The following is a 17,906-nucleotide window of genomic DNA, read 5'->3' as shown; positions in this document are numbered from 1 at the left end:
ATTGTTCCCAAAATATGTCCACTATAAAGCTCTATATTCTGCATTAATATTTCATTGATTTTTTTTTTTTTTTATTAATAATTCATAGTGTCGTTTAGACTGTAGGAGATTTTTTTTCTTTGTCATTTTCATTTTGCTTTTTATTGCTACAGCATTTTCATTTCACAGGCCTAATCTATTACTACAAGTTAACTCCTCCTGGTTTCTCCCTCCTAGGCACTCATTGTTGCCAACCATAGGGAGATATCCCTAAACGGAGAGACTTTTGATTGATTTTCAGAGGCGTTAGGACGTAGGGACGCCCAGGCAAAATTCCTATAAACGTAGGGACTTTGGGCATTCATTGATTTATATTATATTTTTCTGTAAAAAAAAAGCATGCAAATACTGAAATTTCGTGTACTTAATGCAGTTACGTAGGAAGCCCCTCCTTTACTTTTTCGTTCTCTTTGGCGAACATATAAGGAAATGGGGCTGTCTCAGGTCAAGGGCGTGTCACTTGAGCGATGTTTTCTGGCATCTTCTTATCAAGTGATGTCCATTGTGGCGGCAAAAGATGCGCGTGTGGTCACACGATCGATCCGGCTACGAGAATCTTCCACTGACATCTTCCAGCAACCAAAACAAACAATGGATCGAGAGAGATGTCGTCTTGCTGCGATTGGCCTCAATTAGACCAGTTACTAATAATTTATAATTGCATTACTCACAAATATGACCCGGGTTTCACTGTGGATCTCATTCTTATTTACTATGACAAAGCCTTTGACAAAGTTCACCATCAAATGCTTCTAGATAAACTGTCACTGACTGGTATTTCAGGCAAGCTAATGAACTGGATCTGAAGCTTCCTGGTTGGATGCACCATGTCTGTTTCAATTAGCTGTCACTCGAGCCAACCTAGATCAGCGCTTAGTCGTGTGCCGCAGGGTTCTGTCCTGGAACCGCTTCTGTTTCTGATTTTCATAAAGTATATTGCATCTCAGATCACATGCAAATACAGTAAACCCTCGATAATACGGACTCGCTTATAACGGATTTTGGATATAAGGGAACTGTTGCTTGTATCGTCTGGGAGATTGTCAGGGCTTTGTTCAGAGTTCTCAGGGTACTATGAGTGAACCTTGTTGGATTGGTCGTCACGAAATTTTCACAGAATTTTTCAGAGTAGTCAGAGGATTATCAGAAGGGCTTGTTGCTTAGATCGTCAGGGGATTATCAGGGGATAGTTCAGAGAGTACTCAGGGGATGGTTCAGAGAGAAGTCAGGTGAATAACACGGCGCCTTGTCGCATGGGTCGTCAGGGAATTATCAGAGGATTTTTTAAAGAGTAGTCTGAGGATTGTCAGAGGGCCGCCAGGGGATTGTTCAGAGAGTTCTAAGGGAGATTTTCCAGGGGGGGTCCTTGTTGCATTGGTTGTCAGGGGATTATCAGGGCACTGTTCAAAGAGTACTCAAGGGATTGTCAAGGGTCCTTGTGGCGTGGATCGTCAGGGAACTGTCAGGGGATTGTTCAGAGTGTAATCAGGGAAATGTCATGGGCCCTTGTTGCGTGGGTCGTTAGGGGATTGTCAGGGGATCGTTCAGAGAGTTATCAGGGGAGTGTCACGGTCTCACGGACCTGCTCATACTTTTGACGAAGACATCAAGATCTTGGAAAATTCCACATACCTTGGTAGTGTTGTGCATAGTAATGGCGGGTCACTTCAAGAAGTCTTCCTGCGGATTGGCTTGTCCCACGGTGTTATTGACTCGCTCAATACGACTAATATGCTGTTGTCGATACCCGTTTAGAGGGGCAAAGATTCGGATCTTGAAGTCGATTGTGCTCCCTTTCTTACTTTATGACTGTGAGACATGGACTTTAAATAGTGACTTTAAGGCCGGGTTCTAGCAGTATCATTACGAGACGAACTGACGTCTTTGGTAAAAAGTGTCTTCCCAGAATAGTGTGATATCATTGGAATGACTGTGTCAGATCGGTAATTACTCCTTGTGACAGAATCGAGGCATATTGCCTTCATAGTCCGTGATCGGCAACTCCGGCTGTACAGGTGTGCTACCTAAACGTTGACCCTAATCAGTGGGTTGTATCTGTAAGATACATTCCTGTGTAGAGGAGGTCAAAGAAGTATCACAAAGTTCGTGGCTGGAGCAAGTCTATGGATCCTTTCATGAGTTACTTAGGATAAAAAAAGGTCCTGCGTGAGGGCTTACTCGGAGGGACCCCTTTCCGTTTTTTTGACGCAACTTTTCCAACCCCTTATAATTAATTTTTACTTTTAAAATTCATTGGTGTATTTTTATTCTGTATGACTATTTTTTTAACTAAATTAGTTTCCCTATATATTGCAATAGCATCCTAGCCAACCTTATGAAAGCAAGTCTTAATCATCATCAGAAATCCCAATACTATTCTAAATACTCTTATCCTGAATGTAACCCTCCCCGTTTCTCCCCTTCTCCATAACAGCTTGCAATATTCCACTTACGTTGTGTTCCCTGTGTTTCCTCCATGGTGTCCCCTCCATAATAGTTCCCTCTTGCTACGCCACGTCCGGACAATAAGGTACAGTCGTAACTTTCCACGGACTCCTGTTCATCTCATGTTGTCAATTACTGAGCTTCCTTTGTGCTCGACATTTCCCTTGCTTTCGCTAGATATTTTCTCTCTCTGTTTCTCCCCTCCTACTTCTTATTTGTTCACATTCTGTTCCACGTATTCGCACATCTCTATGACTTATAAAATATGATTTCCAAGATCCCACTGACTCATTTATTCAGGTACTCGTACATTTTCTAAGCATATATGGCACTTTATTTCAAGTAAAATTCGTTCCCACGTGTTTATCGTTTTCAATATCACCTCCGTGCCTTTTTCCCCCGCGAGCAACGAATCGTCTGCATAAGCAAAATAATGTTCCAACTTGTAGCTACCCTATTTCTTGCCTTTTACCCCAACCGCTACATGTATGCATAAGTAATTTGAGACAACGCATCCTTGTTTCCCATTATTGTATTCCAGTCTTCCTCTCCCCCTAATCCAATTTCACTTCATCGCCCAAACACACACACACACACACACACACACACACACACACACACACACACACACACTTGAGTATTATTAATGTGGAGTTTGTGTGTTTTAAGTATTCCATATGTGGAGTTTGTGTGATTGAGTATTCTATATGTGGAGTTTGTGTGTTTTAAGAATAAGAAAGGGAAAAGGAAGGGGAGGACACCGAGCTTTATGCTTTCCCAGGAATTCTGCGCTTAAAATACTGCATGGAGGCTGCCGGACGGGAGCGTGAGGGTCCCTGGACAAGCCCCGGCGGTTGATGGCTCATTAAAAACCTGTGTCGCTGGAACTGAAAGACATATTTCCTTTAAGCCACGGAGCAGCTCAGGTGTCTGCGTCACGCCTGCACGCCCTGTGTACCCTGCGCCTTGTAACTACGTTGTGGATTTGGATGTTGGTGTTATTTTTTTTTCTTCACTGATGATGACGCTGATAGTACGAAATAATAACGATGGTAATGAAAAGAATACTAATAATAATACTGCTTTTCCTCCTCCTCCTCCTCCTACTGCTACTACTACTGATGATGATGATTATTATACTTCTATTATTATTATTATTATTATTATTATTATTATTATTATTATTATTATTACTATTACTATTATTATTATTATTATTATTATTATTATTATTATTATTATTATTATTGTTGTTGTTGTTGTTGTTGTTGTTGTTGTTGTTGTTGTTGTTATTTTATTGTTATTATTATTATTATTATTATTATTATTATTATAATTATAATTATAATTATAATTATAATTATAATAATTATTATTATTATTATTATTGTTATTATTATTATTATTGTTATTGTTATTGTTATTGTTATGATTATTGTTATTATTATTTTATTATTATTATTATTATTATCATTATTATTATTATTATTTTTATTATTATTATTATTATTATTAGTAGTAGTAGTAGTAGTAGTAGTAGTAGTAGTAGTAGTAGTAGTAGTAATTAGTAATAATGATGATGATGATGATAATAGTAATGATGATGATGATAATAATAATAATAATAATAATAATGATGATGATAATAATAATAATAATAATAATAATAATAATAATAATAATAATAATAATAATAATAATAATAATAATAATAATAATAATAATAATAATAATAATAATAATAATAATAATAATAATAATAATAATAATAATAATAATAATAATAATAATAATAATAATAATAATAATAATAATAATAATAATAATAATAATAATAAAACAACAACAACAACAACAACAAAGGTGAGAGACTCCCTCTTTGTCTTACGTGACCTCAATTCGATGATGTAACTACAACTTTAATCTACCCCGGCATAGGGCACATATATACACTTAGGCCATGGTTAGAAGAGTTGAAATAACCCTGTCACTATTCGCCATGTAAGCTCATCGAATACTTGTCTAAGTATGGCCTAAATGATGATAATGATAATGACAACAGTATTGGCAATACTAAGACAAAATTAATCAACCCAGCCAGGAATCAAACCAGCGCGTCTCCCGTACCCGGCCACACGGAGATTAGAATTGAAAGGTCCACGCCGTCCTTCTTTCCACACAACCTCACCTCGGTGGTATTTTAGTTATGACTTCAGTCTATCCTGGCATAAGACTTCATTACCTATTTGATATACTAAGACGACTTCAAGTAACCCAGCCAGGAATCGAACCACTGGACCTCAATGAGATGAGGTGGGTGAAAGGTTGAGTGAGAGGAGGGAGTAGCTGAGTGGTCAGCGTGCGGGTGCGGCGTCCAGGAGGACGCAGCAGGTTTGCGTCCCGCCGGCCGCTACTGGCAATTTTTCAGCCATCGCCGATTGGCCTAAGGCCGTGTTGCGCTTGCAAGATACGCGTGGAGAAATACCAAGTCCCTAACGGAACCTCGTCGCGTCACGAACTTTGATGCGTCCCACCTCGCTGATTCGGAATCGGTACGTGTTTGGAGGTTGTACTGTCTCCCTTGTTTTCTAAGAAATTTCTATCCACACAAAATTGTGAAGCATTTTATCAAAATGGTTTGCGTGTTTTGCTTCCCATAATAAGGTCCTCTCCTTATAACACCTTATAAATTGAAGGACAATTGTGGTGGTAAGGCACAGTTTATACGAGTACTTCTCACGCAGTGGATCAGTAGATTTGAAACGCCAGAATTTTCTCATTTATACACTACCGCACGACCTCTGCGTGTAACGAAACACACGAGAAATTAATCCAGACAAGGAAAGGTTTTGCCGGCGCCGGGGATCGAACCCGCAACCATCGAGACAGGAGAGCCACTCCTTAACCAGTCGGCCAAAGAGGTACCCCACTCGCAGAGTGAGTTATGGGAGGCTCGCCCATCAGGCAAGTCAGCTGCACTACACGGCTCCCCATTCCTATTTAGATTAAATTCTGTGTTGAGATTTTCCATTTTCTATGAACTTTTCGGAGAGCATGGGCCATCACTCTACCTGTTACCCACTCGGGGTGACACAACAGAATCACAGGAGAGAATGCCACTGCTTTGCCACCAGTGAAACGCCAGAATTTTCTCATTTATACACACGAGAAATTGATCCAGACAAGGAAAAGTTTTACCGGCGGTGGGGATCGAATCCGCGACCAGCGAGACGGGAGAGCCACTCCTTAACCAGTCGGCCAAAGAGGTACCCCCCTCACAGCGTAAGTTATGGGAGGCTCGCCCATCAGGCAAGTCATCTGCACTACAGATTTCTGAGCTGTCAGCGAGTTGAGCAGACTCACTACAGCCAGTTGATACGCGTCTAACACACGTACCGTCCACACACTGCGTAACTTCACCCTGTTACATCCTTGGTAGCCTGACATCTATTGTTTGTAAGTTAATGGAGACTATCATTCGCGACAATATGGTGAAATTCTTCGAAGAAAATAATATAATAAATAATTCGCAACATGGCTTCCGTAGTAAACGTTCGTGTTTGACTAACTTACATTTTTTCACTATATTTTTGAGGTGTTCGATGAAAGCAGATCAGTAGATATCATATATCTGGATTTTCAAAAGGCATTTGATAAGGTCCCCCACAAACGATTGCTCAGCAAACTACTGGCGCACGGTATCTCGGGTAACATTCACAATTGGCTTGCGGACTGGCTCTCTGAGCGGAAACAGATAGTAGTTCTAAACGGTGTTACATCTAACTGGCTCGATGTCAAAAGCGGCGTACCTCAAGGATCAGTGCTTGGCCTCATGCTCTTCTTAATTTATGTTAATGATATCGATGATGGGCTCACTTGCAAAGTATTAAAATTTGCTGATGACACAAAAATTGCTAGTAAAGTAACTGCGATACTCGACGAAGAAGCTTTACAATCAGATATAGATCGACTTGCACGTTGGGCCAATCAATGGCAAATTAAATTTAACGTTGAGAAATGTAAAGTGTTGCACATCGGAAAAAATAACAATCGCGTTCGGTACGTAATGAATGGCCAACAACTTTCTGCAGTAAGTAAAGAAAAGGATCTTGGAATCACTATATCAAGCGATTTAAAGCCCGGTCAGCATTGTTCAGAGGTAGTTAAAACTGCAAAGAAATTGGTTGGCTTCATCGGACGAGTCTTTAATAATAAATCGGAAAAAGTAATATTAAAACTGTATAATTCGTTGGTTCGACCCCGTCTAGAGTACTGTGTACAGTTTTGGTCTCCCTACTACAGAAAAGACATAGAAAAGTTGGAACGGGTCCAACGAAGAGTAACAAAGATGATTCCTAGGTTGAGAAATTTGTCATATGAACAAAGGCTTAAAAGTAAATTTATTCAGCCTATCAAAACGAAGAATGCGAGGCGATCTAATAGAAGTGTTTAAAATGTTCAAAGGATTCAGTGATATTAATGCGGAAGATTACTTTACAATTGATCGATCAAATAGAACAAGAAGAAATCACAATTTGAAGATAAGTGGTAAAAGATTCTCGTCGTACGAAGCTAAACACTTCTTCTTCAATCGAGTTGTTAATGTTTGGAACTCTCTACCTTGTGATGTCGTTGATAGTACAACAGTTACGGCCTTCAAGAATAGATTAGACAAGTGTTTTGAATCCAACCAGCAACTAAGATATTACTCATTGTCGTAATAACGTTAAGTTCTTTCGAATACTGGTGTCCTTGTCCGCTTTTATCGCCCGGTTAGTGGTAGCAGTAATGGTAGTTCTTTCCTCTTTCCTACATAAATTCCATGCAGTTTTTCCATGCTGCATGTTTTTTTTCCTTTCCTGCCAGCTTTGGCTGGAGGGATGGGGGGGTGGGGAGGAGCCTTCGCCTTTGCTGTCCTTCATCTTCCACCTTTGATTAGATAGTTAGTGTAGCTTGTCACAAACAACCTCGTAAGGACCAGCAGGTCTGCTGTTGTTTGTTCTTACTTTGTGTTGTGTTACCTAGAGGCGACACACAAAAAAACGACAATCGGCGGAACGGTAGCGAACCCCGACACGTAACAAATAGCTATGTTCGCGCGGATGTTACGCAGTGTCGTTACGAGGTACCGTCCACACTGGCGTTTTTGTTGCACAACGGAGTTATGTTACGATGTTCTGATCGCGTGTGTGTACCCGGCCTGAGACTACCCACATGCTCTCCTGAAGACCTATCAACCCAGACTCTAGAGTCTCTCTAAAAGATGATCAAAGATAAGTTTCTTGGGGCAGCATGATCCATGCAAGATGACGTCACTCTAAACACTTGTCTGCGCCAAAGCGGGCTGGGGCCGACCACTAATAGTGCCCCATCAAGAAAGCCTACCGGCGCATGTCTCACCACTCACCAGGAAAGCCTGCCGGTACCATAAGGGAAACGTAAAAAAAAAATAGTAATAATAATAATAATAATAATAATAATAATAATAATAATAATAATATTTATAATAATAACTAACAATAACAACCACAAACAATAAGAACTCCGTAAGACGTAACAACTTTGAACTCCCCAAAACCGTAAGACTGTTAACCATCTATTAAGTTTTCTGTTTCGCATCACTCGAAGCAAAAGTGGAGTGCGAGAAAGACTGCCTGTAATTTATAGGTGCTTTGTTTAGCCGTGTTTTCCATTTTTTTCGGTTGTCCTCTTGACATCTATTGCAATGCAGAAATCATGGTTTCGAACAAAGACTAAAAGAAAAAAATATATATTTTGAGGCTCATGGATTTGTATGTAAGCAAGCTATCCGTCACTCCCCCTCCCGTCCTCCGTCTATCTCGTGCTGCTTCAACGGTGATTCTCATGCTATGGTTACTACATGCTGTTATTCAGGGGTTGGTCTTTATTAATTTTTGAACCTACTAAATGCGTGGCGTCGCCTCCACCGTCCGCTACGGCTAAGCAAGTTGTTGGTCCTCTCAAAAACACTGTTCAGTCTTGTGCCGCGTACCTCACTACTCGCACTCTTCTCCTCCGTGTAGTATACCTGTAAGTGTAAACTGTAATATCAACTGTCAGTATTTTTTTTATTTCTTCTATTTACTGGAGAAGAAATAGTAACCATAATTTTATTTACAGTTATTTCTTGAATCTGAATGGGTCAGAACATATGAAATGTAAACATATTAATATATAAAAAGGGTATCACTGGACACCACCAAACGCTTTTTTGCCAGGTCTGAGTAAACTAAAGCATCCCATCACCATAGTGCTCTTCTCTCTTAATCAGTCTTTTTTTCTCTCGGCTGGGCATGTAAATCGTTTCTGCTCGAACGTTTCTTCTATTCCTAGAGTGTCAAGCTTGCGTGGAATTCAAATGATAGATAGAACGGACTCTTCTTCGTAGCCAAAGTTGTACTGCAGAGTTGTGACTTGTACAGCAGTGGACCGTACCGTGCCCTGCAAACCCTCAAGAAATATTTAATTAGCGGACGTGATGATACAGTTGTCGAGTGTTTAGAATTAGTTCGCCGTGTTACTCTATCAAAGACGGGACCTGATAACATTATACTATATCACTGCTGAACAGAGTTTATTGCACTTTATTATTATTATTATTATTATTATTATTATTATTATTATTATTATTGATGTTATTATTTTACGTTTCACATATGAAGCCAGTAGGTTTTCTTGGTGAAAACTGGTGCTCGCCCCCAGACTGTTGTGGCGCAGGCATGTGTTTATAGTAGCGCCATCAATACCCCTCCGTGGTCCAGCGGTCAAAGTGCCTACTATAGCTACTACTCCGCGGGCTCGAGTTCGAATCCCGACTCGGGCACTCGGCGTGCAGCTCACCCAGCTGTTCGTCCTCTTTTTCGGGCTGGTCGGGGTACCTGGGGAAATCTAGGGAAGGTAAACTGTGGCAATCCCGGATTTCAGATTGGCCCACAGGCTCAAAGGGCCAACGGGTCGGAGATGAGCACCGCAGCCACGCGCAGCTGTATCCACCCACCTTTACCTTTACTTTTTCCTTTACCATCTTGTTTGGCTCATGCTGTTTCCTAGAGTTCATCTTTAATCTTTTTTTTTTTTTTTTTTTTTTTTTTATAATCTAGAGTCCTGGTTTATAGGTAGTCTTCAGGACAGCATGTTGGATAGTCGATGACTGGAAACTATCAGTTTAAAGCGGCTGGCGGAACTCGAACCCAGGTCCTCCAGGACGCCGCTTAGCGCTGACCACTCAGCCACCGCCTCCCCATTCGGTAACTGTTCGCAGTTTTGGTTTATCCTGCCATTTCTCATTGGAACATTTGCAACGAACGATATATACATTTGCCTGTTCTAAACTTCTTCAGAAATAATCATTGTAGCGAAATTGTGATTTTTTTTATGAGAAACGGACATTCAACAAATTTATGAAGCCCTTGGATTTTTTTTGTTTTTGTTTTTATCTTGTTTAATGAAGGGGCGGTGAAATGAAATCTACTGAATTAAGAAGAGGATGATTTAATTATCCGATAAAAACTGACCAAGTGACGGCAACTGAATGATAAAAACTGACTTAATAACCTGGACGGTCACATGAAATCCTCCCTGTGCTTCCACTCACGCTCCGGTTCGGTTCACCCATGAATGAGTGGGTACAGGAAGAGGTTTTCTGTTTCCTGGGGACTGTTCTGGACCCTTTCTGAGAGCATACTCGTAAATGCCGAACGCAGATAGTCTACAAGTCAAGGTGTAGACCTACTGCACATTATTCATCAACAGTGGCCACAGGAAACAGTTTGAAGGGCCAAGAACATATTACAGTGTGCTACATCTCTATTTCCTGCCAATTCATTCTCTCTAATGTTTTTTTTTTTTATTGATTTGTTGTCCCATTGATTTTTCCCAGGCCAGCGGCGGGGAGCAGGCGGAATGGGATTGCTTTTCAGCGCGAGTTTTTCTTCACGAATTTCGCTTTTCCAGATTTTATCAGAAGCTCTTTTATCATGATGGAAACCAGCCAAGTCCATTGAACGCCTGATTAGAAAATGTAAAAATTTCAAGCTAGATTTTCCTTTCAAGGACACATGTTTCATCCCCTAGGCGTCACACGTGTTCGGGGGCTGCTGTACAAGGTGCTTATAGTGTCCCTATCTGCCTGTTTCGTCTCTTGTAATGATAATAATAATACCTAAAACTTGATAGAAGTCACAATTTGTTTATTGGCAGTTCATCCGTGAGATTCGCCTCTATCGTACTCCTTTTAGGCACGCTGCACCTCCTCGCGTTCCTTCCATTATTTCCTCCAGAATCCATACGATGGATTCTGATTTCCTCCTTAGTAGCACTTGGGCCGAATCGTGAGCAGACTGCCGGGTGGTGAGATAATCCAATATTGCTGAGAGGTCTGCTTCTGCTCTCTCTCTCTCTCTCTCTCTCTCTCTCTCTCTCTCTCTCTCACACACACACACACACACACACACACACACACACACACACGTCAATCAAAAGTATCCGGATCTGTAATTTACAAACATACAATTTTCTCTAATAAATCCTATCTACTTCAACTTGCAATTTATCGCTATACGAAAATAAAATCTTTATCATCATCTTCAGCCATTACTATTCCAATACAGGATAGAGACCTTTCCCATGATGTATAGTCGATCCTGCTCCGTCAACTGCTCTTAATTTCAGTTTATTTCTCCTCTGTCTGTCCTGAATTTCATAATTTCTAGCTTGCCACTCTATTCAGTTGCGTTAATCACCTGCATTCCATCAGTTTGGTAAATCCTAGTCAGTTTCTCATCATTATTATAGCCACTGAAATATCTCAAACCTTTGTCTCTCCTTTCTGCGGTATTATCAGTCAACCTCTTCCCCCTTCCCGCGAGGAAAGCAGTCTTCGTGGACCAAACGGTATTATAAGTGACAAGGAGTGTCTTTGTGCAGCGCGCGAAGCGGCGAGCGGGAAGGAAACGAACCATGTTCTCTCTTCAGGAAGAGCAGCTGAAGACCACCTCTGCGCCAATATCTTCGCACATTTAATGATTTATTACGACATTTTTCCATGTTACTGTATTATTAATTGAGTATAAGAACAATCTAATTTTTCTAGGCCATATGTAAAATCATACAATGCGAGAAACAATATTTTTATGTTTATTCAAGACTTCACTGTTCCTATAATAATATAAACCAACTTTGGAACACGCCGCCCGGTTCACTCTTTACCAGTTCTAACAACAGTTCTCGCTTATGAGTGTTTATAGGGTTGCCCTTTCGAACCACCAGCATGGTGGGTGTCTCCGGGGCGCTATATTTCCCAAGTCTGTATGGGTATGTGATGCTTCCTCCAAGATGTGGTGCTTAGCTTCCCACGGCTAATCATCGTTGTCCCAGCTCGTGAAGTCACCTGTGGGTGGAGCCGCTTGAGAATAAAATATGCATTTTGTCGCCCAAAACAAGACTAACGTAATATACATGCATATATTATGGAAGCACAAATTATAATATTGTAGTAGATTTATACTAAACATCCTTAACAAGTGTTTAGTAACTAATGGCAAAATATATATACAACCTCGTTCTCTCTGTGCGAAGATCACAACAGCAGCAGCTGGATATAACGACGAGGAAAGCTCAGCAGAACAGATGATACCATTTTCCACCCACTGACAGGAGCTCGAAAACTAGTTAAAAAATATTCACACGGGAGAAATAACGAAGGGAGAAAGAGATGTCTCATGGAACAGGTGAAGAATAAAGAAAATATACACATTTTATTATCCAGCGGTTTCCTAAGCTCCTCCCACAGATGACGTCACAAGCTGGAACGACGATGATTGGCACCTCACACCCGTATAGACTGTGTGTGCTATATTTTATCCCGTGTGAATATATTTTGAACTAGCTTTCAAGCTCCTATTATTGGGTGGAAAATGGTATCATCTGTTTTGCCAAGCTTTCCTCGTCGAATGAACGAGCCTCCCATAACCCACTTAGCCAGTGGGGTACCTCTTTGGCCGACTTGGTAAGGAGTTGCTCTACCGTCACGCTGCAGTCGCGGGTTCAATCCCAGGCAGCCGGCGAATACCTTCTCCTTGTCTTGATTAATTTCTCGTGTATTTCGATACACGCAGAAGTCGTGTTGGAGAATAGGAAAATAGTAAAAGAGAAAATAAACTCTCGGGGCATGACAGTGGTGGCATAGCGGTGGGCATCCTCTCCTGCAATTCTGTTGAGTTTCCCCGAAGGGGAAACAGGTAAGGATGGCCCATGCTCTCCGAGGATAATAGAAAATGGAAGAATTGCAGGTATTTCTGAAAGGGACATTGTGGAGTTATGTCTGAAAGGGACATCGTCAACAAACAGAAATTAATCCTCATTGGCGGGAAAGCCGTGTAGTGCTACGATTTTGCCTGATGAACGAGCCTCCCATAACCCACTTAGTCAGTGGGGTACCTTTTTGGCCGACTCGGTAAGGAGTTGCTCTCCCGTCACGCTGGTCACGGGTTCAATCGTAGGCAGCCGGCGAATAACCTCTCCTTGTCTTGATTAATTTCTCGTGTGTTTCGATACACGCAGAGGTCCTGTTGGAGAATAGGAAAATAGAAAAAGAGAAAATAAACTCTCGGGGCATGACACATGAACCAGAGATACTTGGAAACAGTTGACTGTTGTGTTGTTAAAGTGGCCACAACAAGCGACGCTGCGGCGTCCTCAACGAAGCTTGGGCGTGAACAGGATCACCCACAACCTCCGAGGTCTCCATAGCGGTGTCCTGACCCTCTCCTGGGTCAGAAGGAGCGGGGTCCTCATCTTCCGCAGGACTCGGGGACGCAACAGCAGGTGACGGGGCAGGCACGTTCGAGCGCAGTTTCTTCTGGGCACGGGACACGACGGCAGCTAGTAGTAGACAACCATCAGAAGCGGCAGAGTCAACACTGCCAGTTCTCACTGAAGCAGGCCTCCGTGCGCGCCCTCCGAGGTCTCTCCCAGAGAGTGAAGAGGCAAGCCCCTGAGGGACAAGCCGACTGGAACGGGCAATTCCCTTCTAAAAAAAATCCTGTGTGTGTGTGTGTTGAAAGAGAAAGAATTTAATGCGGCGTTTGCGACCTTGGGCCTCATGGGAACCGTAAGGCGAGGATCGAGGCGCGTGAGGCACAGCCGACCCGCATGCTAGCAGGAGGCGAACTGTAACGAGAAGGATGCAGCTACAATTTTATTAACACGAGTATCACTTATTGTATTCAAGCGTATGTTTTGAGTCCCAGAGAAAGACAGGTGATTTAAGACAATTGAAAGAATGGCTCAAGCTTCATGGACCCTGTGACCTAATACACGCTGGCTGGCAACTCTGAATATTCCTCATTGCCTGCCCCTGTATTAGACAATATATATTAATTATCAGTGTCTCGATCTGACCCATAACTATCGCAAAAAAGCACCCATAATTAACGGATATAAGAATAGCGGATCAACTGAAGAATTGCCCCCCCCAGAGTTCCCAATGGGCGACTTCTGAAGCTCATGTCACCAGATGTCTCTACTGGCAGTCGACCACCCGAGATTTTCCCTGAAAATATCTCGTAATTACCGTAAATCCCCTGCGTTCTTTCTTGGCAAACTATAAATACACATCAATACAGAGTCTGATATTGTTTGTATAAAAAAATGTAGTGGATATGTTTCTTTCTCTACACAAGACGAAAATAATGACGATATGACGGTACTTGACAACTCGGGTGGAAAAAACACGTCCTTGCATGAAAACAATGCAAATTTAAGCAGAAAAAGGCTTCGAAAATATTTCTGCTTGCATTGCTGCATTTCCTTACTACCTGCATTGGGTGTGCCCGTGTCTCTCGACGAAAATTTGGCCAAGAAACAGAATGGCGCTTAGCAACTCGAGCCATAGAACGTCCCAATGTCAGGACGTGACACTAGGTCACTTTGTTGTCGCCGTCGTGCCGTGAGGAGTCCTCGCTGCCCCTCGCTGCCACAACACCGGCCAATCCTCGCAGCCCTAAGCAACATCAACAGGTGTGTATATGGCATGTGACTTTTGGTTTTGCTTTTACAGTACAATAGATTTTTTCCCGTTGAAGGCCCCAGCTGATGTAAGCAAAATTTAGCACCATCCTGGTTATAGGACAGTCGTCAGAAGCCACGCCCTCAAATTGTTCTTGCCCAAATTTTCGTCGAAAGAGACACGGACACACCCGATGCAGGTACTCAGGAAAGGCAATAATGCAAGCAGAAATATTTTCGAAGCCTTTTTCTGCTTAAATTTGCATTATTTTCATGCAAGGACGTGTTTTTTCCACCCGAGTTGTCAAGTACCGTCATATCGTCATTATTTTCGTCTTGTGTAGAGAAAGAAACATATCCACTACATTTTTTATACAAACAATATCAGTTTCTGTATTGATGTGTATTTATAGTTTGCCAAGAAAGAACGCAGGGGATTTACGGTAATTAAGAGAGATTTTTAGGGAAAATCTCGGGTGGTCGACTGCCAGTAGAGACATCTGGTGGGCCGTGCCTTTTATTAAGTTCCCCATTGAAGATTCGCCCCCACCAACTCTGCCCAACTGAAGAATCGGCCCCCCAACTAGAAATATCGGAAATTAATATATTATTTTTTATTTATGCCTTTCGTTTGGCATCTCCACGCATAACCATCCTTACACTTGGCATGTTTAGTCGTTCATCGCATTGTCACAATTGCCACACTTCACTTCATATTTCTTAAAAGTCGATGTTGTTTAAAGCCAATAGGTAATTGGTCACAGGCAAATTAAGGATCCTTAGTCAGCAGAGGGAGCACGATAGACTTGAATATGCCACGGGCCATGTCGAACTACAAACTGAATACATGAACCCAATGGTGCTAAAACTGTTCACAAGTCGTGTCAGGTTAGTCAAAAATGTTCAAGTGAGGTCAGGTCAACTGCTGAGGTTTTGATCCCATGTCAGGTCTACCGGTGAGGTTTTGTCAGGTTAGTCAAAAATCTTAAGGTGAGGTCAGGTCAATTAACAGCTAAGGTTTTGATCCCATGTCAGGTCTACCGGTGAGGTTTTAGCCGCCCCCTGTAGAATCGACCCACCAGCGGGTCTGGGGGGGCAATTGTTCAATTGATCCAGAGTAACTTTAATTGGATATCGTTATTTTTGCAGATACAACAATTTTGGGTCTGTAACCGATAAATGCAATGCTCTGAGTACGACAGTCGGTGGCGCTGCCTCGCGGCGAGCACACACACAACAATGTAAACAACGGGACACGTGCGCGGCCCCGTGCGTGCGTGCGTGTGTGTGTTGGGGGCGGCGCCTGACGGACACGCACTGTCATGCAGCTGCACCTTGACCGTCTCGACTCGATCACCTTGGCTGACACACGTATCGAAAAATCGCTCATTTATCAGTGAGGTTAGATTTAAAGACATGAACTTCCCTGCCAAGAAATAAAACTGATGAAGAGTTTGTTGACGTTTGATTGTGGAGGGCAAGGTCCAAGGAGACTACTTGGCACCTGTGGGGAAGATAACCGATGAGCCTTGACAACCACACCAGAGAGGCTCGCGAGGCACCGTGACACTAGGCCTTCAGGCAGCTGCTGTACAGGAGAGGTATTCATAGGCCTTTTCATTGGATAAACAATCATAGTCTTATTCTGTGAAGGTATCGAGTGCGGTTTCACTGTCGCGAAAATCAGGATACTTTTACTTGTTTTAATAGCTAATCACTTACTGCCACCCTCAAGAGAATGTTCCAATAAGGTTACCTGGTCATGTCAAGGTAATTTAAAGGTCTGAATTGGTCAAATTATAGTCCCAATTCCTGGTATTTCTATAGTTGGGCTGGGTTGCTGTCCCCATGGCTATATTAAGAAGCCAGGGTTATCCAGGATTACTTTAGTCAAATGTAATTATATAGTTAAACACCCAGACTGTATCACTGAAAATCATAACAAAGTAATAGGCTGATGTGCTTTTTTTATTTATTTTCTTCAACTGTTCTAGTGCTGCTTCCTTTGCTGTCATTTATTGTTATTTTCATGCTAATGGCTCTTATGAACTTACTATCTGTTTGCCTTTACCCCTTCTGCAGTCTTATACCACAAGACTTTGTACGTAAGCTTGTTCCTCTGATGTCTAACTCCCTATTAATTTAAAAGTTAACCAAGGAGACTATACATTGAGTTTCCAATATGTAAACTTCTTTCACTGGTAAACTCTGGAACAGCCTTCATCTGTATTTCCTCCTTTCTTTGACTAAAGTTTTATAGAGGGGAGCATCAACTCCTCTAAAATTAAATTTCATCATGTCTTTCAGTTTCTTTCTGTTTCCTTTATTCAAGGAGAAGCATGTTACATTCAACTTTTATTTATTTATTTATTTTAGGTTTACTATGCCATTGAACCATTCCTGTACCATGAAAAGAAGAACATTACCAGAAAACTTTGTAAGCTCACAGCCAGTAGTTATTTGAAAGATCAACTTTTCAACATGGTAATATATTTGTTACCATGCTGTGAAATAAGGTGTAGTTGAATTTTTGTAGCCCTTCAACATACTTATTATAGTCTCACACTATAGCTGTCATTCATTCTTGTCTAGCTGTGGTAAACTGAAGAAGCATTAAAAGTATTGCACCCTAACCTTAGAACCATAAACTATCCAATTTTCATTAATATGTGAATAATAATAATAGTAATAAGAATTATATGTAGCCTACAGCAGTTATCATGAAGGGGACAGAAGTGAAAGAGAGAGAGAGAGAGAGAGAGAGAGAGAGAGAGAGAGAGAGAGAGAGAGAGAGAGAGTTGCTGGAAAACAGTAAAGTTGTATAATTTTCTCAAAGACATTGTATTTTTTTTCAGGATGGACTATTCAAAGCTTTTTTCAAAGACTTCTTCCAGAAGAAAACCATCTTGCATCAGTGAATTACGTGAGTATACAGTTTTCCCTCATTAATCACTCACTGATATAAGAAAAATAAAGCATAATATCAGCCATTACTAATACATGAAACTGTTTTGAAATTGCTGTATTAAACTTTGTGGAACTGATAAGAATATGAAGCCCCTTTCCTCTGTGACTTTCTCTGTATTCAACTTGTATCCTACCAATATCTTGTACTGACATTCTCATACTACTATTCTTCTAAGTTTCATAAATATCTCCTTGTTCCTTTTGTAGCCATGCAACAAGAAAAAGATCTCTGAAATCTCCTAATGTATTCTGTCTATATATCACCAACACCTATATTCATACATCTCTTTTACAAGTAAATTGAAGTAGCCCTACTTTTTTCTTTTCTGGTTTCTTCATCCTTAGAAAATAAATTGGTTTGATCAAGAAATTTTCATTCTCTTTTTTAAAGGGCATTAACAGACTTTTGTTAATGTTATAAAGGGATG

The 17,906-nt window shown here is 41.2% G+C and overlaps 1 protein-coding gene across 3 annotated transcripts in view; it reads left to right on the top strand.

Moving 5' to 3' along the window:
• Positions 1–8,475: 8,475 nt before the first annotated feature.
• Positions 8,476–17,906, top strand: part of LOC126985111 (kynurenine/alpha-aminoadipate aminotransferase, mitochondrial-like) — a 55,201-nt gene continuing 45,770 nt past the window's right edge. The window contains exons 1-2 of one of the 3 annotated variants that reach the window (XM_050839577.1): positions 8,476–8,535; positions 17,367–17,434. In XM_050839577.1, the coding sequence (XP_050695534.1) occupies positions 17,368–17,434 (67 nt within the window). In that variant the 5' untranslated portion in view covers positions 8,476–8,535; position 17,367. Of the gene's footprint in view, positions 8,536–14,449; positions 14,524–15,748; positions 16,113–17,366; positions 17,435–17,906 lie in introns of those variants that run through there. The other 2 variants (XM_050839575.1, XM_050839576.1) reach the window with 2 other exon arrangements.

This window comes from Eriocheir sinensis, chromosome 58, assembly GCF_024679095.1.
Source record: "Eriocheir sinensis breed Jianghai 21 chromosome 58, ASM2467909v1, whole genome shotgun sequence".
Taxonomy (NCBI): Eukaryota; Metazoa; Arthropoda; class Malacostraca; order Decapoda; family Varunidae; genus Eriocheir; species Eriocheir sinensis.
The sequence above is the reverse complement of the archived record's forward strand: the minus strand, read 5'-3'. Positions and strand labels throughout refer to the sequence as shown.